The sequence below is a fragment of the Siphateles boraxobius genome, unplaced genomic scaffold (genome assembly GCF_051911475.1).
Source record: "Siphateles boraxobius isolate OS27281-9 unplaced genomic scaffold, OSU_SipBor_1 12, whole genome shotgun sequence".
Lineage (NCBI taxonomy): Eukaryota > Metazoa > Chordata > Actinopteri > Cypriniformes > Leuciscidae > Siphateles > Siphateles boraxobius.
The window spans coordinates 26,116,630-26,144,426 of NW_027508722.1; the positions used below are offsets into that span (position 1 = coordinate 26,116,630).

General features: G+C 36.6%; 3 protein-coding genes across 6 annotated transcripts; 1 reads left to right on the plus strand and 2 right to left on the minus strand.

The window, feature by feature from the left end:
* Positions 1–12,557, minus strand: rbfox1l (RNA binding fox-1 homolog 1, like). 4 transcript variants are annotated; one of them, XM_077216348.1, is made up of 13 exons: positions 12,366–12,557; positions 12,031–12,222; positions 8,538–8,774; positions 4,292–4,465; positions 3,772–3,825; positions 3,591–3,683; positions 3,466–3,523; positions 3,296–3,355; positions 3,011–3,152; positions 2,767–2,806; positions 2,143–2,213; positions 1,986–2,067; positions 1–1,872 (listed from the first exon to the last, which is right to left on the minus strand). In XM_077216348.1, exons 2-13 carry the CDS (start codon positions 12,115–12,117, stop codon positions 1,828–1,830), a joined length of 1,143 nt encoding a protein of 380 aa, XP_077072463.1. In that variant the 5' UTR covers positions 12,118–12,222; positions 12,366–12,557; the 3' UTR covers positions 1–1,827. The 4 variants fall into 4 exon arrangements, with proteins under 4 accessions (XP_077072463.1, XP_077072453.1, XP_077072469.1 ...); XM_077216338.1 differs by having other exon boundaries at positions 12,031–12,553; XM_077216354.1 differs by lacking the exons at positions 12,031–12,222; positions 12,366–12,557 and adding an exon at positions 9,528–9,640.
* Positions 12,558–13,869: 1,312 nt separating this feature from the next.
* On the plus strand, positions 13,870–15,752 carry rps9 (ribosomal protein S9). Its single transcript, XM_077216388.1, has 5 exons — positions 13,870–13,897; positions 14,338–14,450; positions 14,533–14,655; positions 14,823–15,009; positions 15,487–15,752. Exons 2-5 carry the CDS (start codon positions 14,354–14,356, stop codon positions 15,662–15,664), a joined length of 585 nt encoding a protein of 194 aa, XP_077072503.1. The 5' UTR covers positions 13,870–13,897; positions 14,338–14,353; the 3' UTR covers positions 15,665–15,752.
* Positions 15,753–16,299: 547 nt separating this feature from the next.
* Positions 16,300–27,211, minus strand: rap1gapl (RAP1 GTPase activating protein-like). The gene is made up of 20 exons (XM_077216378.1): positions 27,030–27,211; positions 22,502–25,664; positions 22,365–22,397; positions 22,175–22,268; positions 21,945–21,980; positions 21,785–21,832; positions 20,614–20,811; positions 20,406–20,503; positions 20,207–20,285; positions 20,061–20,114; positions 19,827–19,910; positions 19,553–19,653; positions 18,979–19,108; positions 18,235–18,405; positions 17,761–17,832; positions 17,439–17,525; positions 17,182–17,337; positions 16,977–17,060; positions 16,818–16,828; positions 16,300–16,705 (listed from the first exon to the last, which is right to left on the minus strand). The coding sequence occupies exons 2-20, from the start codon at positions 22,564–22,566 to the stop codon at positions 16,639–16,641; spliced, it is 1,668 nt and encodes a 555-aa protein (XP_077072493.1). The 5' UTR covers positions 22,567–25,664; positions 27,030–27,211; the 3' UTR covers positions 16,300–16,638.
* Positions 27,212–27,797: the final 586 nt, after the last annotated feature.

Genomic DNA, 27,797 nt, shown 5'->3' on the forward strand with positions numbered 1-27,797 from the left:
TTTTAAACGTCATTAAACTCTTTTAATGTACAATTCAGCCACAGAGTTAAAGCTTACACTTTAGTGAGTTGGGAAAAAAATATATAGCAATGACATCATTGGGTCCTATAATGGATGTGAGATAAATTAATAATCAAACTGTCTGGAAGAAAGAGAGAAAAAAGAGAAAGAAATTATTAAGTGAACTAAACTAAAGAAAATAAACTCTGCAAACAACACTAAGAGAAATGCACGGAAATCTAAAAGATAACATGTTAAATGCAGAAGCAAAGAAAGAACGGGCAGAAAGGAAGTAATGAAAAAGAAGAAAAAGAGGTGAAAAGAAAGAAGACAGGAGAAAATAAATCAGCTGTAAGAATATTAAATAAGCCTTATAAGCACAGAGAGAGTCGAAGTGAAGGAAGAGTTACATAATCAGATAATAAGATAGATCACAAAAATATGCATGAGTGAAAGCACGTGCACAACAACAATATCACCCCAGAGAAGGAATGAGAGATAGAAAAACAGTCAAATGGAAATAAGATGGCGTGACTCATGTGAGAATAAAAATGTAATATTAAAAGTGGGGACACTAACATTTAATAGTAAAAGAAAACAATCAAGCCAACCAGCCAAAGAAAGAAAGAAAGAAAGAAAGAAAGAAAGAAAGGTACAGAACAGTTCCCTAGAGAGAAAGAGAGAAAACATCTAGATAGTCTACATTCTGATTCAGCAATTTGATTTTTGAATCAGTAATTTGGAATTTAAAAATGATCTTAAGCAGACATTAATGCACTACTAAGCCTTTAAGAAAGCAGAAAGTCATTAAAAGCAGACAGTAAAGGGAAATAAAGCACAAAAGAGGATAAAATAAGCATTAAAAAAGAAGGTGAAAGTGGTAAAAGAGAAGAATAAAGACAGAATAAGAATACAAAAGTTACATGCTGAAGCAAAAACAGCATTTGACAGCAGAAAATTAACAGAGGAAAAAAATGAAGGTGAACAGACATGACGCAGCTGAACAGCATGACGTAACAGGAAATGACTGGAGAAAATCAGTAAGGAAAGCACCGCAGATTTTTTGTAAAAAGATAGATAGATAGATAGATAGATAGATAGATAGATAGATAGATAGATAGATAGATAGATAGATAGATAGATAGATAGATATAATAAAGAGATGTTTAGCTCAGAGGTAGATTACATTGTGAGAAAAATATCACCCACCCCAGTGTCATTGCTGTATCTCACAATAATGCTTGTGACAGCAGAAAAATTACACACACTCAAACACTCCAAAGAAACTCCAACAAACACACACACAGTCCTATACATACTAGACAAGTTCAGAGTTTTGTATTTCTCTCAGGGGGAAGTTCCACTAGGTATTTCTCTTTGTCTATTGTATAAAATCAGCATTCAGCAGTGCAACAGATCCAGAGGTTGTAATAAAATTACAGTGTTGGGCTGCTTGGTTAGGCCTGTCATCTACCTGTGAGGCTCTATGAGCACATGATGACTTGCATATCATGGCACTATTATGATAGTATCAGTATGTACTGTCGATAACCAAAACACAATAATAAGCTAGACACTGTGCAGTTTGATAAGTATGTATGTACTTTTCTTTTTTGATGGGATATTTTCTTAAATTAGGAATTAAATAAAAGTCCCTAATATAAATAATTATATTTTCAGGCTGGATTTGTCTTTTTTCCTCAATAAATATCAGCAGTATTTACAATCTTAAAGGTCAAATGGTTCCTCAGAAGAGAGTGGTTCATGAAGTCTCGTCATTTTCCAGCCAATATAAAAAGAGAGGGTGGGTCAGAGAGTAGTTTTCGTTCAGTACGGTGTAAAGCGGTTGTAGCCTCCACGGTACAAACTTGCCTGTAAACAAAACAGAATAAATCAGACATTCTGTCATATCAATCGGTCAAGAAAGCGTGTTTAATTACAACTGACCGTACTCGCCATGCACAGTTTTTCAGTTTGTAACTTACCATTGTTCCAACTCCATAAGTGGTGGTGGGTCCCACTGAGTGATGGTAGGGGTCTGTTGCTGTGGTATAGACTCTTCCGTATCTTAAATTTAAATAAATAAATAAGAAAAGATGGATGGATGTATGGATGGATGGATAGATAGATTGATGTTCTTACCCATCACTGTATGTGGCTGTTGCAGCTGCTGAGGCCGACTGGGCGACTCGATATGTAGCTGGATATCCTCCCTAAAGACAGGAAGTTTGAAGAATTGCATTATTCATTCAGAAAACTATTTAAACCCTGTTTGTTAGAGGGGCAGTCCTCATGGAGCACCCTGGTTTTATCAGTGAAACCTTCAATGCATCAGAAAATGCTTTGTGCTTGGATTTTAAAATTCAACATACAGTTTCCAGGTATGTTTAAATTTGTTTGTGTTAGGAGTCAGCCTTGAAAATCATATAAACTTCGATAAATCCTTTCAGTGGACATTTCACCTAGAAACTGCAGTTAATTGTAGTAGTCTATATTTAGGCTTTTGCAGGATCCTGGCAGTGCATGATGAGTCACATTCTCTACCAGCTCTTTCCCACACTCACAACCACTATTAACGCATCTTGTGACTTTCATTTTAAGTAATCACATTTCTATATAGGCCTAGATGTGTCTTTTCCTTCCTAAAGATCTTCAGCCTATGGTTGGTAAAGTACTTTATGGTTAAGACTAGATGTGACTACACCAAGTAACAGTAAACTCTCAGAAATGTGCCGGTACAAAGGTAAAAGTTGACTGGTAACGTACATAGACCTCGGCACCATACAATCCGTCCTGATACACCACTCTGCAGGAGATAGAAAGTAGGGACATTACATAACGCCAAAAATAAAATTAAATAATATAAATTACAATTAAATTCACATTTATTGTAAGTTTAATTTAATTTAATGTATATTACATAATAACATGAGTTCAATAATTCCAGTATAGTGTAAATACTAACTAAACATTTTGTAGTCATAACATGGCCACTGAGAGAGTTACTGACCCGGGATAGGCTGGTACTGCAGTTGGTGTGGCTGCGGCTGCAGCGGAGCGGATTGTATTGTAGACTGCCCGACCGCGTCCACGGAGGCCAGAGCCTCTGTAGGCCAAGGTCGGCGTGGGAACAGCATAAGGGAAGCTGGCGACTATTAAACCCAAAAAGATAATATCAGAGGGCAAAACAAAAAATCACATGTTCTAAAATCAATTTAGGACAGGAAAGTTCTGATAACTATTACGTTTTTTAATTCAAAAATGGAAAAAAGGTTAGGATTAAAAATACCCATACCTGTGTAAAGTTCGGGGGCGTACATGGCACCCATTACTTGATTGATTTTCCAGCCAGCAGCTACAGGAATAGACAAATAAGTGAGAGCTGAATTCTATCAACCCTTTAATTTTCATAGTAACAATGAGTTACAAGTTTTTTGGGGGCAGAACATTATGAAGGAAGCTCACCGTTCACTAATGGCGTCTGGGGCTTTTTTGTTACCACCCTCGCTGTGGCGTTGTTCACCTGAGGATCAGAGTCATTTAGTTGTTTAGTTGTCCCTTCTCCCTAACACAGTAACTTATCCTCATACCTCAATCTTCCTTCCCTCGACGATCGTTCCGTTGAGCTTCTCTCTCGCTCTATCTGCCTCCCCTGCACTCTCGAATGTCACAAATCCAAAACCCTAAAGAAAGGATTGAAATCAAATTGAATCAGAGTTGAAACTCAAATAAAGAAGTGACTAACTCAACACACCTGCTAGACCTACTGACCTTTGACCCTCTCTCATTAAAGATGATCTCAACATCTAGAATCTTGCCAAATTGCTGAGAGATAGAAGAAAAAAAATATATATATATATATATATTGACTAAACAGTTCCACATACTGTATGGAAATGGGTTTAGCTGAAGGGATACTTCACTCAAAAATGAGCATTCGGACATCATTTACTAACTCTCATGTTGTTCCAAACCTGTATTCATTTCTTTCTTCTGTAAAGTGCAAAAGAAGATACTTTGAAAAATATCGTAGTATTTTTTTTGTCCATACAATGAAAGTCAGGTGGTTTGAATGTTATTTTAAACCTCATTTGACTTAAATTATATATAAAAATGTTTAAACATTTCACAAAATATCTTTTTTATTGCTCTGCGGAAGAAAGTCATACAGATTTGGAATGACATGATTCTGAGTAAATGATAACTGAATGTTCATTGTTGGGCGATATTTAATTGCCAAAAAAAAAAATGAGTTATGCCTTACATTTAGGACAGACGCATATGCTCTTACCCCAAACATCTGCCTCAGGTCTGGGTCCCGAAACCTAAAGGGGATATTGGAAACATGGAGCCTTTTGGGTTGGGCCTTCCCCACTCCTTCCTCCTCACTTCCACTTCCTGTTCCACTTCCAGATGCCACAGTAAGAGACTGTGGGTCCGATGTTACAGGTGCCAAAGAATCATCCTATGAGGGTGACAGGAATGAAAGATAGGGAAGGGAGAAAATGTTGGAGCAGAAAGAGGGAACAGACGTAGAAAGAGTGAGGAGGGAGTTAAAGAGAATAATAGAAAAAAACATTAGTATGCATTTCATGACAACAAACCTTTAGTTCTTATGGTATAAGATCTCTTATAAAACTTACTGCAATCTAACATTTTATTGGGAGAAAACTGGTTTTATAAAGTGACCACAACAAAACGTAAAGGAGCATTCCTCATCCAGTGATTCCTCTCAAGCAAAAGTGAGGAAATGTGAACAAGTTTCCCATTTTAGTGAGCTGTCTAAGTACATGCCTGTTAGAAATAAAAAAACACAATTTGCATTGAAAATACAGCACAGTCCAATTTTAACTTCAGTGAAGTCAATACCAGCTTAAAGTCATTAAAGATTACTAGCATACTTAACAACGTGTAACTTTCTGAGTGCCGCAACTGAAATATTGTCATATGTAATGCATGGTTACACAGTATTTCCTATTGCACTGATTGTACATGACTGTGAATAAAATGCCCCCATGCAGATCAATACATAGGAGTGTTTTGTGCTTCAAACCCAACACATACATTATCCCACAATGCATCACGATGCCAGTCTGTATGTCTGCACAGCCTACCTCACCAAACGGCACAACTGTTACCATTAAAAAATGGATTAAGAAGTCAAAAGAAAGTGTATTAAAAATGTTCAAAAACAGAAAGAGCCAATAGCTAGAAGAAAAAGAGTAGGCGAGCATAGCGTGACAAAGTAGAGGAATGAAAGGGAAAATGGTGAAAAAGAGGAAGGGAAAATGGTGATAAAGGTCAAAAAGATTTTTAGGTAAAAAAAAGAAAATGTGTGGGCACTACGCATTTTCTGAAGTGAATCTCAAAGCAGTGGAAAAAATTGTTATGCAAATGATAGAGTCATTAGAACGAGAAAGAAGGACAGACAGATGGCCAATTCCATATCTATTTTATAACGATGGAAAAAGTTAAAGCAGAAAGGCTAAATGACCTCTGATTTAACTCATCCATTACAGAACTGCAATACTGAGATATAAAGGGTAAAGGGCAACAAAACAGCTCTAATCTGGGCAGAAAAAAGGGGGTGCATTCGGTTCATCATGTTCCCTTCCTTTGATTCTACATAAAAATGTTCTTTTTTATTTATTTATTTTAAATTTTTCAAACTATCTAACCATCATCCCTGAGGTCCCTCCTCTCAGAGGACTGATTCAGACTGTATACTTCTCAAAATCATTTTTTCTCAAATATCTTTGACCTACCATGTTGAGATGCTTCAATTTATTTAAACACTAAAACATGTTTAATTTTCTTTAAAAAAAAACTAAGTACAATGGACTTCGTGTGTGTGTGTATATAATATAATTTATATTATCTGCCATAATATCGATTGTTGCCCATAACATAAAAATATTTATTGTTTATCAGTCTCAACCAGAAATTTCAATATCAATGTTTCCCTATAGATTCAATTATGAGTAAGAAGAGTTTAATTCATCGGCCCATTCTCAGTGCATTTCACCAGAAGTTGCATAATTCCTAAATAATTCCATTTCTATAAATAAATTCCACTGTAATGACTAACCCTCCTTAGTGTTCCCTCAATTGTACAATCTCCAGAATCATCACAATAAAAAGAGCACAAAAATAGAAATGATGGGTGTTGGTGGGGCAAAAGGGGAAGGAAGGGTCTAGAACCGAGTGAACCCCAAAACGGAAAGTAAAAGACAGAAGCTCTAAACAGGGGAATTAAAGCAGCGTACGCATTTCAGCATATCATTTTACAGGTTGATTGCAAAACTGCAACATTGTGCCATTTTTGAACCAAGACAGAAGTATTAATAAGGAAAAAAGAGTAGAAGAGATTTACGCACAGACACACACACACACGCATCCACACACACAAACAGATCATGGTTATGGTTAACTCTGAGCTGGCCGGGCTGATTGCTAGCTGTAATGACTACGACAGCAGACAGTCACACAGAAAATACTGTTGAATCATCATCATCATTACATTCATCCAGAGACACAGGCCAGGGAGGGTTTTGGGAAAAGTGACAGATTGAGGGAAGGTGTGATGGGAAGGTATGTGATGATATCACGTCACGATGCAGAGTGCTTTTCTGAACTGGACCTGGTTAACATAGATGAGGGGGGAGGGGTCATCCCGTCTGACTCCCCCCCTTGACCCCTCCCTCCACGGCGGCGTCTCATAGTCCCAATATCTGGCGCTCCTTAGTGATATAAGCAATGTGGACAGAAGATGGTGTGACAGAGAAAGAGAACTCATTGCATGAACTTTTTCAGTGGAAAAAAAAAACTTTCATAGTGAAATTATTACTCTCAGTCCTTCCCACAATTCCTTTGTTAAACTTAAAATGGCCTTCTGAATTACTATACCCGATGAGGCATTAGTAATGGCCCAAAACGCATTCTAAAAAAACACATCAGTCATGTCCATGGTGAACTTAAAGAACTTTAAGAACTTAAAGTTATGGCATGGGTCCAAGAGACAATTTCAGCAATTACAGATTGTCCTTTAAAGACAATCTTTACATCTGGGCTCATGACTGGCATTTCAGTACTGGTGCCTTAAAAACATTAGTAAATGCATTTCATTGCACTGATCACACTGAAAAACTGGATGAAAAAAAAGTCACAGTCATAGTAATAATAATTTATTTGAGCTATTCAACTAAATTAATGTATCTCAGATTGATTCACTGGGGATATATTTTAGGGGTTTTCAAACTTTTTGATGCCATGAACTCAAAAATATGATTATCATCATGCTAAAATATAAACAGCTATATAATTTCATGTATTTAAAATATTAAGCGTCATTATATATTACAACATGCAGCATGTACAAAATTATATTGTCTTTGCTGAAGCCAAAGCATATTATTATTATATTATCTGGAGAATATTTACTTTGTGATAAGTTGGCTATATATATTTACTTTGTGATAAGTTGGCAATATATATATATATATATATATATATAATATATATATATATATATATATATATATATATATATATATATATATATATATATATATATTAGCATTTCGTATTGTTAGAAATTTTGACTAAAATCAAACAAATGAATACACTAAATTAACTAAATTACAATTTAATAATGTTAAAATAATCTTGTGAATTTCAACCAGGTTATTGAAAGCAAATGGAACAGTAATAATATTAAATTATACATATACATATAATAATATTAATAATTTGTTAAATTTTTATAGGTACTCAAAGCGCTTTTCATATGGAAGGGGGAATCAATAGTATTATCCATAGCGTACTAATATAGGCTATAAATGAATATATATCTTAGGTTAGCTTGTTACTTTTAAACCTAACCTAAAATACATTTTGGTTCCTGGACCCCCATTTTGAAAACCCCCATCAGTATATTAAGATATTGCTCAGAATCTAAATGAATGTAAGTCATGTTAAGAGTAAATACAGAGATTTTTCTTCCATAGTAAACTTAAATACTCTATATGGTGCCCTGAGCCAGCTGAATTGCCATACATGGACAAGGCAAAGGCAGGATGTGTAAAGGAGAGATATTTTTAGCTCAGACAGGAGATCCCAGAGGACCGAAGCATGAGATTATATATCAGCAGCCCATATATATTCCTGACATACCTTCTCTGACGCAAATACATCTGAATATACGCTGATTTTACTGTATGTATATACAGAATTCACAGCATTTGCAGTGTTGCCCACTGTAAAATAATAATTGTTTATACTCATATGGGCACTGCTTGACTGTTGCAGCATTAGATTATTTAAATAAATGTTTGTGCTTGATTTATATATTCACTTGTTTTTTTTTAAGTTACATTTTTGTTTATAATAACAAAAACATTTCCACTTTAAAGCTATTTCTATTTTTTAAGTTATTTCTCTACTTTAGATACTTCCCTGTGTTAACTGATGTTTAAGATCATATTCTTCTCTAAAACACTCTTTATCCAGTCATTTATTGATCAGGTAATCAATCTTACTGTGTTATTGGCAGGTATAGACTCCGTCCCGTCGTGCTGAGGGCCCTGGTAGACTCTCAATTGATGATGATCTGCATATTCAGGGTTTGGGTGGGCAGCAGCGAAATCGAGGGGTGGCAGTCGGGCAGCAGGTGTGGGTGGGGCTTGTCCAGGTGGAGGGTATGAAGGGGGTTGGGCATAGACCTGGGGAAGTGACGGGTCACCATTGCCTGGCCCCGCCTCTTGGGCGGCGGCACCCTATAATGAGATAGAGATGCTGTTTACTAACAGAAAAATAAGTTCTGTTCAAACTGATCATAAACTGTTCAAGAATTAGGTAAAATGAGAGAAAAGATCTGTCTGAAATTAAAGGGATAGTTCCCCCAAAAATGAAAATTGTGTCATCATTTACTCACCCTCATGTTGTTCCAAACCTGTATGAGTTCATTTCTTCTGCTGCCACAAAAGAAGATATTTTATAGAATGATGGTATAACTAGGCAATTGATGGATTCCATTGATTCCATAGTATGGGGGAATAATACAATGGAAGTCAATGGGATCCATCAATTGTCTACACTAACATTCTTTAAAATATATATTTTTTGTGTTCAGCAAAAGAAATAAACTCATGCAGGTTTGGACATGAGGTTGAGTAAAATAATGATGACTCAATTTTCATTTTTGGGGGAACTATCCCTTTAAATGCAGGATTTATTTTCATACTCTGATTTAGGCCTTCATATTTAATATAAATACTCTTATTCGTTTTTTCACAAAAATACTTTCTGGAAGACAGCGAAAATGTACTTATAAAAAATGCCAAATAAAACTGACCTGAATTTACCAACTAGAATAAAGAAGCCCGTTAAAGTCTGTTTGCAGACTGCACCTCACATATCATAAGTAGCCTACTAAACACAACTAAACCAGACATCACATACAAGTCTTAGCAAAGACACAATTTATAAAAAAAAACGTATAAATGTATTATAAATGATTTATATCTCACCCCTTCAGTGCATTCCACAGGCAGCCCAATACTCACCAACAACTGAAGCATGCTTTTAATGCAAAGCTTTCACCCGCCCACCTCACCATAAGTCCCTCGCACCCACCAATCACAGAGCACCAAACCTGTCTCAATGGGGGTCTTTACACCAGCTGTGTTCATTTGTTCATGTCAATCATCAACCCTACACTGTAGACACTCAACAGACACATGTCTGTTTGGATAAAAAAAGTTGATTCTTACAAACACCTCAGTGTTCCTGCTCTGTAAAACTCAGTTATCTTAATCATGTTCAATGCATGGAATACAATGACCTTGATCTATTTATACCAGACCAACCAGATTGTTTACTCTTTATCGCCAAGCAGATAAGGCAGAGTAAATTAAGACTTCACTGATAAACTGTGATACTAAAAGACACAGCTCTGATTAAATATCACAGCATGCACACTTAGATTCCTTCAACAGAAACAAAAATATTATGTTACATCAGTGTCTGTTTCTCATCAGAGCTGTTCAGCATTGTGGTATTATTACCATAATTACAATGTTTTCTGTAACCACTGTACAATATATACTTTCATTCTTTAACAAAAAAACCACAGGAGCAACTTGATACCCCTTAACAAGATTTACAAAATGTAACAGGTGTTGTGAGAAAACTGAAACACTACAGATTGCTGACTCAAAATGTCACTCGGTGTGCTGTTGTTGCTGGCTGTAAACCAAATCAAAGATCAAAATTAAGAAGTGCATGTCAGACTTCAAGTACCTTGATACTTTGGAAGCTTTATTCAACAAGTACTGCTTTTGTTCACAACAGAATAACTTAAATAAACAATACCAGACCATGTTCTGGCAGGGGTTATGGAGAACAATCATAAACATGATATAATTGTTCAAAAACACCATTAGTTATCTTCCGCAATCTGAACATAAACTGTTCAGTTTGTCATCCCAATTGTTACAGTAAGAGTATTTACATAATAACGGCTCTATTTAGCAGATAAAGGGTATTTCAGGCAGACTGACAGATACGAGATTTCTTCCCCCTCACACACAGTTTGGCCTCTTCAGCTGTCAGGTTCGGGGTTAAAGATCAGAGGCAGGATGCCAGGTGCCTCATCTGACAGCTGCAGGATCATTCAAACACACACACACACACACACACACACACACACACACACACACACACACACACACACACACACACACACACACACACACACACAGTCCTGATGACAAGAACTGTGTATGTAGTCTATACTCATGTATTACAAGGCTCTTTGGAATACTTGATTCTAGTTGGCCAATTGTGGGATTCTGGGGTCAGAAATATATTGACTGGTAAACAATATCAGTTTTATTATTATTAATATACTTTTACAGTATTATTTTTTAATTAGATTTTATTTGTACAAGTGTTTGCTTTTCTAATATAGTATATGTATAGCATTCCATATGAAATTATGTCATCATTTACTCACCCTCATGTTGTTCCAAACCTGTCTGAATTTCTTTCTTCTGCTGAACACAAAAGAAGATATTTAACACTTTATTTATTTATTTTCCATACTATGGAAGTCAATGGCTGCTTGGTTACCAACATTCTTTAAAATAGCCTATCTTCTTTTGTGTTCAGCAGCAGAAGAAAATCAGACAGGTTTGAAACGACTTGAGGGTGAGTAAGAATTTGCATTTTTGTTGAACTATTCCTTCAAGGTAGCAGAAGCAACTAAGGAAATGTCTGTTAATAAATGCTGCCTTCACGTGCTATCGGAAATGTCCTACTTCCCACTTCTGAAGTCGTGATTACGAGCTCATCGCATTCATTTTTTCGACGATAGCACGTGAAGGCAGCTTAAATCCTACGCTTTAGATATAATCTGTCACAGGCTATCATAGGCTGATTATGAGGCAATCTGAGACTCTACATATATTTCTATATCTCTAATCTGTGTGTTTGAGGGAATCGGCAGTGCGAGAACTATAAATACAGCGAGTGTGACAGAGATAAAGAGCAGACACACCGTTTATCAGCTGTCCTGAAATCTCTCTCTCTCTCTCTCTCTCTCTCTCTCTCTCTCTCTCTCTCTCTCTCTCACACACACACACACACACACACACACTGAACCTGTTTTCAGCTTGCCGCCTCTCAGGGACAAATATAACTAACAGAGGGACGCAGCGTCCTTCACTAACAGAGACAAAAACGCATTGCATGTCCTCACTGCAAATCCACTGGTGGACAACCGTTTACTAGTACAAAAGAAAGAAACTCTTGCTGCTCAGTGATTGGTTGATTTGTTCAACAGTTTATCAGACATGTGACAGAAACTGCACAAGGAAAGTCTCCTAAAATGCTTACAAATAAATAAACAAATAAATCAATAAATTAAAACTAAATTAAAATAAGTAGGCTAAGTAAATAAATTAATTAAAAAATATATTCTAGAGAAAGTGTGAAAGAGGAAGAGACAGAGAGAGAAAAGGACACGTTTACCTGTACAATGCTGGGGTAGCAGGAGGCTGTCTGGGGGTAAACAGGGAGTCCATAGGGCTGAAGGATCACAGTAGGGGAGGACAGCATGGTGCATAGCCAGAGAAAAGGACAGAAAAAAAGGAACTACAAGGGATGGGAGACTAGGAGGAGAGAGAGGGAAAGGAGAGCTTTCTGAATCAGGAAAGGACCAGACTGAGAAGTTTTAGAATCCAAACAGAAGAGGAAAAAGATCCAGGGGTGTGAAAAAGAAAAGGTGAAGAAGAATGGGTTTCACTGCACTAATAAAACAAATAAGCAATAAACAAAACAAGAATTAAAAAAGGCAAAAATAAGACCTTCTCCAAAAGTTAAGAGTGCCCAGTTAGTCTGTCTCACAAATGGCATCAGAGATCAGCACTGAAAGACCTCTGGGGGACACTGCGTGTGTGTGTGTGTGTGTGTGTGTGTGTGTGTGTGTGTGTGTGTGTGTGTGTGTGTGTGTGTGTGTGTGTGTGTGTGTGTGTGTGTGTGTGTGTGTGTGTGTGTGTGTGTGTGTGTGTGTGTGTGTGTGTTGATAGACAGAAACACATGCTCAGAGTTCTGTTACACTACTTATAAATAGCCCCCCCCCCTTCCTCCTTAGTTATGCTAGTATCACCAATAGAAATTAAACAACAAGCCATGCAGTAATACATAATTTAGTCCAAATTTAATAACACGCATGTTTCTCATCATGTCTTTCTGAAAAAGACACAACCAAATGCTACATAAAAAGGAAAAAATGTAAAGCCACATACATAAGTCACAGGCTATTCGGTTAGAATCATACTTGTCTGAAAAAAATTGTGCCTGGAAAAAAGGGAAACTATCTTTGAGTGTGATAAAAGTGCATTTTTACAAGCACTTAACACCAATGACAATTTAAGTATTTTACATTATTATCAGAACAAATTCTTTTTTTAAATTTTCTTTCAGCGCCATTTTTAATTGTTAAAACTTACTAACTTCTACAATTAATTATGCTCTAATGCTGGGGCCAGTCTGTTTTATCATAAAGTTTAAGAATAGGCCCACATATATCATCAATTATTTCACAAGAATACTGAACAAAGTGTCATATTCAAATCACTGGACTATTATTATCCAAACCCACTCAATATATGTTTACAATTTTATTTAAAAATAATAATAATAATTCAGGTAACACTTGAGAAATGTATTGTGTGATTGTAAAAAAAAGAATAAGCTTTGGCTACTAAATCAGTTAAATGCAAGAATTAGTCAAGAAATTTTTGTTGAAAGAATTAGTCAAGAAAAAAACTGAATTTGTCTCATTTGTTGCATGCTGCCTTTATGCTCATTGTATCTTATACTTTATTTTTATATTAGGCTACTTATTTATGGTATATAACAAAAAATATTTACAGAATGTAAATGTACAAACAGTGAAAGAAGAGTGACCAACTTTAGATTTGATGTCTAGAAGCCTTTTCGTTCATAGTGGCTAATTAATTACCAAGGTCACAACCGGCAACACTTGAATCAAGTTTCCCCATTTGTAAAATGACTTTGTTGAGTCATTCATGTACTTGGAAAACTGTTCCAATTCTACTTAAAGATCATATATTCTTCATGGGTGATTGTCTTCTCTTCGCCCAGTTCTGAATAAGGCGTTTTTAATTCCTTTGTGAATAATGGACATCAAATAATTTCTCTGTTTTTTATAGAATTGCGCATTTTGGCCACTAGGGGGAAGCAAATAATTCATAAATAGTGATTTAAACGGAAGACGCAAAGCGTTGTGGGTACTGTATTTTAAAAGCCGTATATAAATTTCCGGCAAGGCTAGGAACACGTTCTCTTTGCTCTGCGAGCCTGACACGGACAGGTAATGGCGGCCTGGTCCTCCCTATTTCTTTCATAATTTCTTACCGTTCGTGCTGTGAAGGTTTTTAATTTAACTTTAAGAAACTTGTGCATTGTAAGGAACTGATTTTCACGTCCAGTATTTTAGTTGGTTACATTATGCAGAGAAACGAGCTTTATCGCACTTTGTAGCGCAACGTGTTTCCCTAGTTCTGGCCTAGTCATGAAGTGATCTCTCATGCTCATAATGTGTTAGTTTAATTTCCGCCTAAACGGGTGACTACATCATGGGTCTTCAAGTAGAATTTGTAGCCTTGTATTGAATTTGAATTGTATACAATATTTTGATACTAAGGCTTATGCGGTCGCAGAGATAAGAGGAAACATTGTGCTGGTTAAGTGGTAAACCTTAAATGTGTTTTATTTTTAATTGATGTCAAATCAAATGTTTTTAATTCACAGGCGTCAGTAAGTCGCCATGCCGGTTGCCAGGAGTTGGGTTTGTAGTAAGACATACGTCACCCCCAGACGTCCCTTTGAGAAGTCACGTCTCGACCAGGAGTTGAAACTCATTGGTGAGAACAAAATGAAGGAAAAATTTCTTGTGATTTGTGTCCCTAATGTGGTGGTTGTATAAATAAATCCTCTTTTCCACAGGTGAGTATGGACTCAGAAACAAGAGAGAAGTCTGGCGTGTGAAGTTCACTCTAGCCAAAATCCGCAAAGCTGCCAGAGAGCTTCTCACTCTAGATGAGAAGGATGCTAGACGTCTATTCGAAGGTAGATGAAATGTGACTTGTATTTGAAACTGAGTGGCCAATGATTAAAATATTACAAGTCTGATTGTCAGTGCTGCCTAGAATTCCTCGTCAATGAGGCCATTTATTTGCTTTTAACTTTGATGTTTGGTATCTATGCCTTCTCACCATTTTATCTTATTCTACTAGGTAATGCTTTGCTTAGGCGTCTGGTCCGTATTGGAGTGCTGGATGAGGGCAAGATGAAGCTTGATTACATTCTGGGCTTGAAAGTGGAGGATTTCTTGGAGAGGAGGCTGCAGACCCAGGTCTTCAAGCTTGGCCTTGCCAAGAGCATCCACCATGCACGTGTGCTCATCCGTCAGAGGCACATCCGGTAAGATTCAGAAGTATGCTGGATGTGTAGAACCCTCTTAGTTTAGGACTTTTTTTAGATTGGAAACCATTTCCCTGAGCAATTGTGCATTGAGGTTTTCTTCCTCTTTCATTAGCTGACCATGTTTAAACTCCTCCCGTGGAGTTGGAATGAAATTCTGCAAGGTCAATTCGGTGTTTTAAACCGTATACCTTTGCTTGTAATAAAAGCCCAAAACCCAGAGCTTTCCATGACGTCTGGGGTGCATTATTGTACGAAACAGTCTACCAGGTAACGTATATGGGAACTTTAGCAGGTCTTGTACTGTAATGTTGCTACAATTCTCTTGGCCAGTGATTAAAAAAATATGTAACTTTCAGATTGTCAGTGGTGTCAAGAATTCCTCGTCAATGAGGCCTCGAGAGCAGCAACACCAGTTCTTGAAGTGAATAACCTTTAGTGCATGTGGCTACATTTTATTTTTCTGTCGTTTTGCAGGGTGCGCAAGCAGGTTGTGAACATCCCCTCCTTTGTGGTGAGGCTGGACAGCCAGAAGCACATCGACTTCTCTCTCCGCTCACCATATGGTGGTGGTCGCCCTGGCCGTGTGAAGAGAAAGAACGCCAAGAAGGCCCAGGGTGGCGGTGGAGGTGGTGATGATGAAGAGGAGGATTAAACTCTTCCCTTTCAGGGGGTTGGAGACACTCAGCAGTGCTTGCTTTTGTTTCTCCCTCAAATTTTCAATAAAAATGGTTTATTCCAAATTGTATTTACTTGTCCTTTTCAAGTGTAACATTTTAACTAATGAATTGCCCATAAATTACATTGAGCTTCATTTTCCTAATTCGGTTTACCTCAAAGGCTTCTAAATGGACCAAAGGGTTTTGTTGCAAGACTTGAAAGTTTTATTTTGTGACGAGTTAAATTAAGTGTATGACTGTGGAATATGGTCTAAGTTCTTACTGAATCCACCTAATTTTTCATCTGAATGTGAGATTTCTTGTTCATTAGCTGTTAGGTAAGTGATTAGAGTAACAAAGTGCAGTATGTGGTAAAGCTATTTGTCCTACATGTGTTTACCTAAAAATAAAACGCACTTAGCAATATAAAGCAATATGACACTTTTGTGTAACTAAAAACTGGATGTGACTGACATCTTGCACATAAGGTGTATAGCTTTGTATATTTGATGTAGAAAATAATAGGTTGGATAGAAAATACTGCTTTTTCCCCCAACCTGGGCCTGGCAGGTTGAATAATGCAGAATGTTCTAATCAGATTTATTGGGTCTCATTGCAGATCAAACAAATATTTGAAAATACACATTTAATCACAGTTGGGATAGAAAAATTGTTCAATTCCAGAAATTAAACCCACCTTCACTGGGGTACATTGGTTCTAGCTAAGCAGCCACTGAATCTACACTATGCCACTTCAAAGACATTCAAATGATGATATACATAATATGAAATCTTATATATTCATATATTTATGATTGCACTTGCAGCTAGTCATAACTTGCCTTAATACAAATTTTGAATTAAATTCAATTAATTGTGCTTTGCACTCTTTACTGGATGGTAAGCACCTATCTTGAAGTCTTGCAAATCTTTTTGGTGCTTAGTCCTGAAATAGCGACACATCCTTCATCTATAGTTCATCCTGGGGACTAGTTTGACCTCTCATTTCAGTGTATCCCACTCCGCTTGTCTGCTCGCTGTGAGTGAGGTAAAATATTAAGCTATACACAACTTGTGTGAGAATCTATAAGTTGCATTACACTTAACATCACAGGAAAATTATCAAATGTTTCATATATTTGTTCTTACCTTTCACCGTCCTTTTCCAGTGTTTTAGCAGTAAGAAAAAAAAATGAAAAGATGGTCATACTTTAGCAAAACCACAAAAATGATGATTAAATATATTATGTCACAGTTGTTATATTAGTGTATTAGTGTAGAATATTAGTGTTATTGGTATTTGCTGACCTTTGGTCGCTGCCCTGGTACACCACCTGCCTTCTTTGGTACTCCCAAGGTATCGAATGAATGGCTTCGCACTCTAATAGCTCTCTTAATATGGAAAGGGAGACATAAAATGATTCATTTGATGCTCATTATAATGTGAAACAGTAACAAGGAATATCCAGTAACAATATCAAGGCCTACTGTATATTGCTCTGAAATTATCTACCTTAAAGTTCTCAATGAATCCTCCACCACCCTCTGGAACACTCCTCCCCCCTTCAGTGAGGGGGACGCTGGGCAGTGACGGCTCTCCCAGCATGCATTGGGAACGGGAAGACAGTTCAGATCGCAGTGCTTCCAAGAGCGATGAACGTGTACGTGACTGAGATCACAAAAGGAGAGAAATAGAAGCACAAGGGTTATAAAATAAGGCTGTGATATAAGAGAATGGATAGTTCAGGTGTTTTATGTCTGGTTGGTTACCTCTAGTCGACTGAATTTCTCTGCCTTGTAACAAGAGATTTCAGCGTTTATAAGTTTGGTCAAAAGGAACTCTCTTAAAACTGAGCCCTGGAAGTAGAAATACAGAGCATTGTCAGGAACTAATTAAAAAAAGTTGTTTGTTTTTTTAACAAAATGAGGTTTGTTGATTTTATTTTTATAAACATTCAATATGGCAAAAGAAATGTAGTGGGTCTACCATGTTTTTTATTTGAGACCAAATAGTAAATAATTGTACAGATGTAAGAGAGTTGAAAGCTGCCTTGCTGAAACCTCTGAATTATTATAAGTCATGTTATCTCACCTCAGTAAAAATGGGCGGTGTAGGAAGGGGTGGGCCAAATGGAGGCACATCCTCCCTAGCAGTAATAGATACCTGTCAATCAAACAAGAGATTTTGAAGTACATGGTGATAAAGCGTTTTAACTCTGATGTTTCTGACAATAAGGTGCTAGATGATTCATTAAATTTAATTTTTATGATGGGTAAATACATTAACAAAGAAATAGATAATTTAGTGTCCTAAATGTAAACCTAACTATAACGTATTTTCTTCTGATTTACGTTTACTATCATCACTTCAAAAAACTCCACCAATAAAAATGCTAGAACTTATTTAATTATTTTTATTTGTAAATTATTATTATTTTTTTCACCTTATTCCCCACTTGTTCTTTTTGGTTCTCTAATGTTTGTATTTTTTTATTGAAATATAAATCTGCAAATAAAATAAAATAATTGAGAGTGTTGATAAAGCTATGTAGCTTTTTTTTTTAACCTGAAATGATCCTCCATCTCCACCTTCTCCCTCATTTTCTCTCTTTATTCTCCGCACTGCAATGAAACAATGCAAGAAGTGGGATCTGATCACATCCGAAATAAAGGGTGTGTGACCCTCTTGGTAAACCAGGGCAACAATATCATTCCCAATGTGTCTCTTTCTTTGCAACTGAGGAGGAAAAACAGAAAAGTGGAGTTGTAATTCAACAGAAAAGAAGACTGATTAAGTTTATTTTTACAAAGATATTCAAGCACGTGTCACTCCGCTTGTCTGTGATTGTTCCATTCTGTGTAGGCCTTAGTGGTAAGGATTTCAGGGGTTCTTTAAGCAATTTTGATACACCAGTAGGTAGCGAGAGTAGTGACTTTTTTAGTGAATCATTAATTCATGAACGAAACAGTGACTTGACAGATTCGTTCAACCATACAGATTTATTCGGGAACGAATCACCACCACTACTGTGTGTTAATGGGAGACGCAGATTGGAATTGGTTTGGGGGGAAATATTTTCATTGCCGATGCAAAAATACATTAAGCAACTATCAATGCTGCGTCTAAAATGTAAGTTACTCAATATTAACTTCAAAACAGAGTCGTGTAAAAGAGGTTCATTGATTATTTGCATTAAAACACACACACACACACACACACACACACACACACACACACACACACACACACACACACACACACACACACACACACACACACACACACACACACACACACACTCAATTTAACCTGTTGTGTATCTCCTTCTGTGAACGGCAGTTTGGTGACAACATGGAACATAATCTCGCGTCCATGGAAGGAAGTGAAAACTGCTTCATTTCCTGTCTGGCCATGAGATACATCCAGACCTCCCCTGAATCTAAGAGATGGAAAATGTTGATGTTCTTTTGGCAGGTGACAACACATTTCAAAGTAATGTTTTGTTATTGATATCGATTTACGTCCTGATTTTGCAGAGCTAGACGCGTTCCTGGGTCAACATATTTTATTGATCGAGGTCGAAAAACAATGCCCCTGTCCAAAAATGCAGCCCTAACCCCATCCCTACCCCTAAATCTAACCCTAACAATAAGTTATCCCTAACATCCGAGGGAAATAATAGGTGAATAACACTGATGTAGAAGCACCAAACCCTGAATGTAAGCCTAAACTTGACCTAAACTGTAAAAAATAAATTGAAATGTTGTTCCAGGATCATCAAAGATGTTGATCCAGAACATGCTGTACATAGTAAAATCAGGTTGTAAGATATGGCACATTGGTATCAATCAATATCAATAGGAGCGAGTCCTAACCCTCTTACCCAGTAAATCCTTGCAGTTTGACTGTCTGTCCGAGTATTGATAAAAACTCCAAAAACTCCTCACTTTCCTCATTGTTACTGAGAATATCTTCCTCTGTTAACTACATCACATACATTGAAAAAAAATAATGTTACTGTAATAAGAAATTCCAAATATCCATTTAGGCTATTTATTCGTCAAGCCCAGTCAAACTAAAAAAGCTGGCATTAGAAAACGGGTGAACATGTCAGGTGAACCAGTGAACAAGGCATCATATTTTTTGTATCTGCATACCTGTCCTTCTCTCTGGTATAAGACACCGAATTTAAAGTTTTGAGACACCCTGTGTTCATCAAACGCCATTATGACCTCTGGTGCCTTTCGATGCAGAAAGAAAAGAGATGATTTGCATTGATTGTGTCAGAAAAGTTTTTACTTTATGGAATTTATCAGTTTATAAAAGAAGAATTGCAAGTTAGCACTTCCACCAGATCATAGTGCAGACAGATTTGACAAGTGAAGATGTACCTTTAAGTAACTCACAGCCTCAAAAAATGACACGCTGACACTTGAGCACAGCATCTTAAATAAAAACAAATCAAAGCTAATTAAACTTCTATTCACTTTCATTCAAATGTGAATGAAGTAAACCCGGTTGTTTGGTTGTGAGATACCTTTGCCAGCTCCACTGCCGTGGGAAATTGTTGAAAGAGAGAAACAGAGAATGTGCCATTAATTGAGCACTCCTTCATTCTGATAAAATGGAAAAAAGAAGAAGATAAAAACTTATCAGGATGATCTGGTACAGTCGGTTATTACTGCAGTGCACACCATCATAATGAATGCCATGTAAGGTGGTTACAAAATACAAACCTCAGAATGACTCTCAGGCGATTTTCCTCTTCCTCAAGACAAACAGATAAAACTAGGGGCCCAAGAGAGGGGTCACAGGCAGTGAACGAATGATGATACTGCAGCAAAGATGAAAGAAAAGCATCAAAATAATAAAAACATTCAAACTATATTTAGAGTCGATGAAGTTTTCCAAATGAAAAAAAGGAAAGAAAAAATGATCACTGACTCTGTGGCGGAAGAATTCCTGATAGACTTTAGCTTCACTATCTCTCTCCATGATGTCATAGCTCTCCAGACCAAATCCCCCCTGTGAGAGAGTAGGGCTGGTCTCCACATGTCTATCCAGGGGAGGGTCGATCCAATAACCTCCAGATTTAGGGGGCAGGATGAGAGGTAAGCCATCTCCAATCTTTAACAGCCGTGTCTGAGTGATCGATAGTGATTATGGGAACTTGAAACTATATACACTATGGTTCAAAGGTTTGGGGTCAGTAAGATTTTTTTTTTGTTTTTTTAAGATCCCTACTAAATTAAAAAAAAAAAATTATTCCTATGGTTGCAAAGCTGAATTTTCAGCATCATTACTCCAGGTTTCAGTGTCATATGATCCTTCAGAAATCATTCTAATATGCTGATTGACTGCTCAAGAAACATTTCTTATTTTAGCAATGTTGAAAACAGTTGTGCTGCTTAATATTTTGTTGGAAACCGTAATAAATTTTTTCAGGATTTGATTAATAGAAAGTTTAAAAGAACAGCATTTATTTGAAATATAATTCTTTTGTGACATTATAAATGTCTTTATTGTCCTCTTTGATCCATTTAAAGTGTCCTTGCTGAATAAAAGTATTAATTTCTTTAAAAAAAAAAAATCTTACTGACATCAAACTTTTGAATGGTATGTTTGCATTTTATAAGTACAAGTATGGAACATGTACATGTATCAGGGTGTTTCTTCATCAACGGGCACTTCTAGCCTTAGACTATTAGAAAAAAAACTCTTTTAAATCATACTTTTTACTCTCTCACTAAAAAACTCTCATTAAAAAAAATTCCTCTAACAGTATACTGTATATGTGCATCACTAGAAGTTTCAGCTTTTTTAAACATAATTTCCACCACAGTGAAACTTCCACCACAAAGTATATACTGTGTTTAATATCATTCTGTGATGAAAATGACATTTCTAAAAATAAATATATGACATTTTAAATGTGACCTTCATTTATAAAAAAATAAAAATAAAACCCTGGTACATAAAAGTGGTTTGAAGTTGCAGAAACACCCCTTATGATTTGCTAAAATAATTATCTATAGACTGAAACTTTCACATAAACAAATAGTTTTGGGTAACCAGCACTCATTTATATTTTGTCTATGTAAAAGGATACCCCTACCTTCAGAGGTGGTGGGAACTCACAACGTTGTTCATCCAATCTGCTACCCTGCAGACAAAGACAACCACAGTGAAATCATCATCACCATTGCAACCATACTGTATTTACACTGCGTTGTTTACTCTGAATAAGAATGTGGAGAGAAAGATCATGACGTTACCTGTAGCTTTTCAATGATTGCAAACAACTCAGTGACCTGTAGAGAAATGACAAAGGAATGACAGAAACAGTGAATGTTTCAGATAATGCACCCTGCAAGGTATAATCAGAATATTATCAATATAAAATGTCATTTGTCCAGTTTCTCCTCAATGTTTCCATGATGCGTTTACTATCTCCATAGTTTAATTTTCAACATCTTCAGAATGTTTAAAACGGGAGATCTCTTACCTTCTGACTGGACGGTGCAGAAGTGAGTGGCTTAGCCTCACTGGAGGGGGAATCCAAAATATCCAGTATGCTGTGACCCACAGATTCTGCACAGCTGTAACACACAGAGGCAAGATTCATGGAAAAGTCTGTGTGCGATAACTGGGTTCAAACACCTGAGAACAGCAACAAACCCAAACTGTAAGCTGACCTGCTCTCATTTCCAGTGATGAACTTGTCAATCCTGTGCACAGAATAAAGACGGAACATGTAAAAAAAGCCTTAATTCAGACAACATTATGTTCAAATTACAGTAGTGACTGAATGCTGTTTGTCATATTCACTCACCCTCCGTAAGCTCCAAAAGTGAAACTTCTTTTTCTGGAGAACAACTTCTCGTTTCTCCCCTCCATGGTAAGTATTTATTACAGAGAGCCACAGAAATATGCTAACCAGGCATGCAGGCCATCACTCTTGATAGGGAATTAACGGCTTCTCTCTGTCTCTCTCTGTGTGTGTGTGTGTGTGTGTGTGTGTGTGTGTATGTATGTGCATCTCTCTCTCTCTCTCCCTTTTCTCTCTGCCCCCTGCCACTCTCTCATTTAATCTCTCCTTACATCCTTCCTTGTCTCCTGCTGCCTGTTGACAGACAGGAGTAACTCTTGCATGCCCATCTCCTGCCACTGACATCAGAGGTCGGTGAACTACTGCACATATACAGACCAACTAAAAGGCTTTGAATAGATACAATGGTGAATATTTGCTCGCTGAAATCGTCTTAAACTGTTTGTGTAGCGTTTATACAGCCTCTCAAAAAACCTGCCATGGGAGGAGGGAAAGATACATGAATGGGCAATGAACTGCTATAGACCTGTTACCCTTTCAGTAAGCAAGATTCATCAATTATTGAACAAACTCTCTTAGAGAGAGGAGGCAAGGCAGCAGGGGAGAGAGGGAGGGAGCAGGAAAAAGAGGAAGAGAGAGGGGGGGGGGGGGCTCAAGAGACTTTACCAACGAGAGAATAGAGAAATGAAAAAGTGATGTTGAGAGTGGGCAGACACTCAAATAAGGTATGTCTGAAAGGGATCTTTATTAGTTTGTGTTGTTAAATAGTAAAGGCATACCATTTTTTACATTAATTAATCTTACATTTTTTACATTAATCATTTATTTACATATTACTTCAAATGTACAAATTGCATTTGAAAATGCAAATGGAAATCTCATACAAAGTTATTACAATGCATTTTATATTTTGGAGCTGCAGGCGGTTCATAAGTTAATCATACAAATGTGACATTTAAAAAAATATTTTAAAATAAAATAAAATAAAATAAAACAAATGAAATATTATATTTCATTTTTGTGCCTGCAAATCATTTGATGTTAACCGACATCAGAACATACAGTCACTAACTATCATAGTCCACTGGAAGGAGTGAATGAAAACGGATGAGCGAATTCGGCTGCTGCTTTTTCGAAGGTGCTTGCTTATTAATAAAAGGTTTTTAGCCCTCTTGAACTGGGAAAATTATAACTCAATTTGTTTAGAAACATAAGTTTGGAATCCTGACCCTAAACGTCAGCAATAGTAATAATCAATTATTAGCAAAAATCTTACTTCAGAATGATATTGTCTACTTCTTCATATTCAAAACTATTAATCCTGGCCGGTATGTGAATTACTGACCAATGGGGAAATAAAACTATAACTGCTTTATATATATATATATATATAGTTCCTTATTCTAATAATATCTATTTTAGCAACATCATGCTTCGCAACATGTCACATTTCTACCCAACACGCTGTCCTTACAAGCGCATCTAATTTTGTAATTGCTTTCATGCTTTTCACAGCACTGAGACATAACTTCTAGAAGTTCTTCACTTATGTGGCTTTCTGGAATACCAGATGTAGAACAGCAAGGAAACAGGACAGAACCTCTTCTTCACAGAAAACACGCAATTCATTGATTTTCTGCTGTGTTGCTTCATTCATTCTCAGATAATTCCAGTAGAAATCTCTGGGTTCTCTACCATTCTTGTGGTAGTGTCTAAAGACCATGACGGCCCTGTCAGAGTTGTAGCCCTTTGTTTGTTTTGCTACCCTGTTTAAGATGTACATGTAGGCCTGAACTTGATAGCAGTACTCATGCGTTTCATTCAGGTCTGCAAAACGACCACCATTTTTTGGTTTAGTAAAGACTTTGCTTATCATATCTCCAGTGGTTCCTTTACACTCAATCACCATTTTTTCTCTTTTTTCCCCTTTTACTTCTGCTAAGAAGTCTAGTCTTCCAGCGATGAATCCGAACTCGACTTTGTTACCTTTGGTGTACCTCACTGTCCTGTTTGTTCGCAGCTCATGGTAGAACTTGAGGCATTCACGTTCATCTGCTGGGTTCTGGAAATATTTGCCGAAATTTTGAGGAGAGGAGGTCGTCCAGAGAGCTGATTCGTCACAATAGTCTCTGTTCTCAATGTCATGGATATTCACTTTCACACCCTCAGAAATGCTTGCAAGATTGTTTCCAACTTCTAACTGTCTCCAGCTCCTTGTCTGTGTTGTAGCGTATATAGCGGGTGTGGAGATGGCCATTGTCTTGTATTTGTCTCTGAACCTGAATCCACAGCTTGTGTTTGATTCATTCTTTCTCCACTGTGCTCTTAGATTTGCCTCAGAAACTTCTCTTTTTTCAAAGAAAATCATCACTGTGATTTCAAGAACTTTTCCATTGTCTTTCAGTGACAGTGAGTTCTTAAGTTCCCGGCAGCCAAGACGTGGAATGCTGTTAAATTGAAGCTTGAAGTTTTCCAGCTCTTTTACAATATCCTGGGCTTTCTGAATGATGGCTGCATTCTGTGATAGCCTGATGACTTTAGGATTTAAAACACCTTTGGGCAGGTTAATCCGGAGTGACTTTAGAAGTATTAGGTAGTCACTTACAGACATTCCACTGGGACTGGTGCTAGAGCTGGTCACCAATCTGGAACCAGGATGCACGTTTTCATTCAAAGAAACCCTAGACTGGAGCCCAAATCCTGGTTCCGAACTGTTCCCAACTCCGGCATCAGCCCCACTGGAAAAATGGGAACTGACATCCAGTCGTGGTCCTTTAGTGGGACTTTTTACACTAACATGTTCTTTTAGTAAGTCTTCATTCCTCCATTGTCCCTTTGCATCTTTGTTCATCTTTTCTTTAGAAGTTGTCTTTTCACTCCCAGATACCCAAACTCTTGAATGCTTAATTTGACTTTGTCCCTTTGTAGCATGTCCTGAAGCCTGATTTTGTGTCCGTCTTACATTCTTTCCACCTGTATTTTCAGTCAAGCCGACCTCCATCCTTATTTTCAATTCTAGCTCGTCAACATTACTCCATCCCTTCTGCCTATCCAACCAATTTTCCCTTTTCCATCTCCCATCTTTCCCTGCACCAGCCTCTGCTTCCGTACACCACATGCTGGATCTTGTAGGCTTCATGTTTTTTATCTTTAAAATTCTTTATATCTGGAAAAAATGAGGACTTATTGCTGATTGTTGATTGCACTTAAAAAAATAAGGCAGCAACTTGTTTACAGTGTATGAAAAAGCTGATAGAACACTGATAAAAAAGATTTCTTCAGAATAAACTATGTTTACACAACCAAAAATCCCAGTGATGCTGTGCTTTTGTGGAGATTTTTTTGTATTATATTGTCTGTTGATATGAAAGTGCACTGTATATCATAATAATAAATAGCATTTATGACAGCGTTTATAATTTGTTTTCTTTTTATATTAAACATTAAATATTACATATACGTAGGCTATGTAATGTAATGTGTATTTCCATCACAGGTTTAGTCTTAAATTTCATACAAGGTGAAAGCGTTGACATCCTGTTATAATGGAATATAAATGTCTATTTAAAAATCTGATTTAATCTTGTTATGCTAAACCAACATGGCATCTGGAAATTGCATGTGCCACAACCTGTCATGTGATCTCTATGCTTTATTAGTCTTAAAGTTTAAACTTCTTTTAAAATGTTAACACTTCACTTTTGTTAATGTTTTGTTCATGTTAAATTAATGTTAACCATTTGTGTGTTTTTGTAATTACTGGTAAATCTGAAGCATTTGTTTAGGTAGACATCTATTTTCTTACACAGTAAGTCTGACAGTATACTCATATTGCTTATATATAACATACATAATAAGTGTCTTCTCTAAAACAGTGGAGAAAATATATACTTACCATAGACTGTGGTTTAACATCTACAGAGACGCCAGAGTCAGCGGCAAACGTCAGAACGACAAGCCGAGGAAAGGCTGTTCGAGGCGGGGTACATGAGCGCCGAGCGCCCGGTGATCGACTGGATCTCAAAACCTTGATAAAATTTTCATAAATCTTTATAAATAAACCACAGATTTGAGCTTTAAACAACTACATTCTCGCCTGAAAAACTCTTTAAACTACATTTCATGATACAAAAACAGTAGTATTATTTCAATTGTATATTAAAAAATGGCGCTTGTCATTCTCCTTGGCGAAGCCTATGCTTGTTTAGCTGTCAATCAAGCTGTCAATCAAAGTTAACCACACCCTTTTTGTCATACATTTTATATCTAACGTTAAATACGATCTAACTAACGAGTTAGAAAAAAATTCACCCCCCTCACAGTTGTCAGGCACTGGGAACCTATCGAAAAATATAATAAAAGTCCACGGGACCAACCTGTAAAAACATGCTTTGAAAACGGACATTTTAACATGGGGTCTATGGACATTTGCTCCCTTTTGGGACCTAGCGGATTTTCAATGTATTGCAGTTTTTCGCACTTCCGGGTAGGCTTCATTTTTCAGATTAGAATGTTGCCGCTTGATACTTACAGAGGTTTTTATCTGGTTCAAGCAGTCAAATCATGTCAAGACTTCATACGCACATAGGCATGACTACCTGTGCTTATGTTTTCTGGTGATCTGTCAGCTGAAAAACAGGTCAGTCCAGATTGTAAATGAGCCCTTGACATGCAAACCTTTTTCAGGCACACTTTCATTTTCTAGTATGATTTCATCTGTGTTTAGATTGTGTTCTTCTTTTCGTAAATCATTAAGTACGGGTGAGTCATATAAAAATGGCTTGCATAAATCTCTTTAAATTTGGAATTTTTGTAATAAAAGTTAGAATAATTAGAAATAAATTAGAATAATTAAGAAAAAATCTTTTCAAATATAATAACATTTGAAATACATTGCCAAAGTCAATGAGGCACAACTGACTTACTGTAAATTTGACTTTTTAATTCATGACAAATGTGGTAAGAAAATTATAGTCTTGATATTCAAAAAGGCATTATATTTATAAAAAGTAATTTACCTTAAAATGTTTAAAAACATTTAAGAAATGAAAAGGAAAGGAAAAGGAAAATTCACCATTTGATATATATATATATATATATATATATATATATATATATATATATATATATATAATCAAACTGTTTGCTTTTAAATTTAAGAACTTGGCACTGGTAGTTTTCACTCATGGATTGTTATTATTATTTTAATATTTAACATGTAGCCTATTAGCCTATATATGTATTGCATGTATGTACAGCAGGCATATTTACCCATTCATTTGACAGATTAGATAGATGC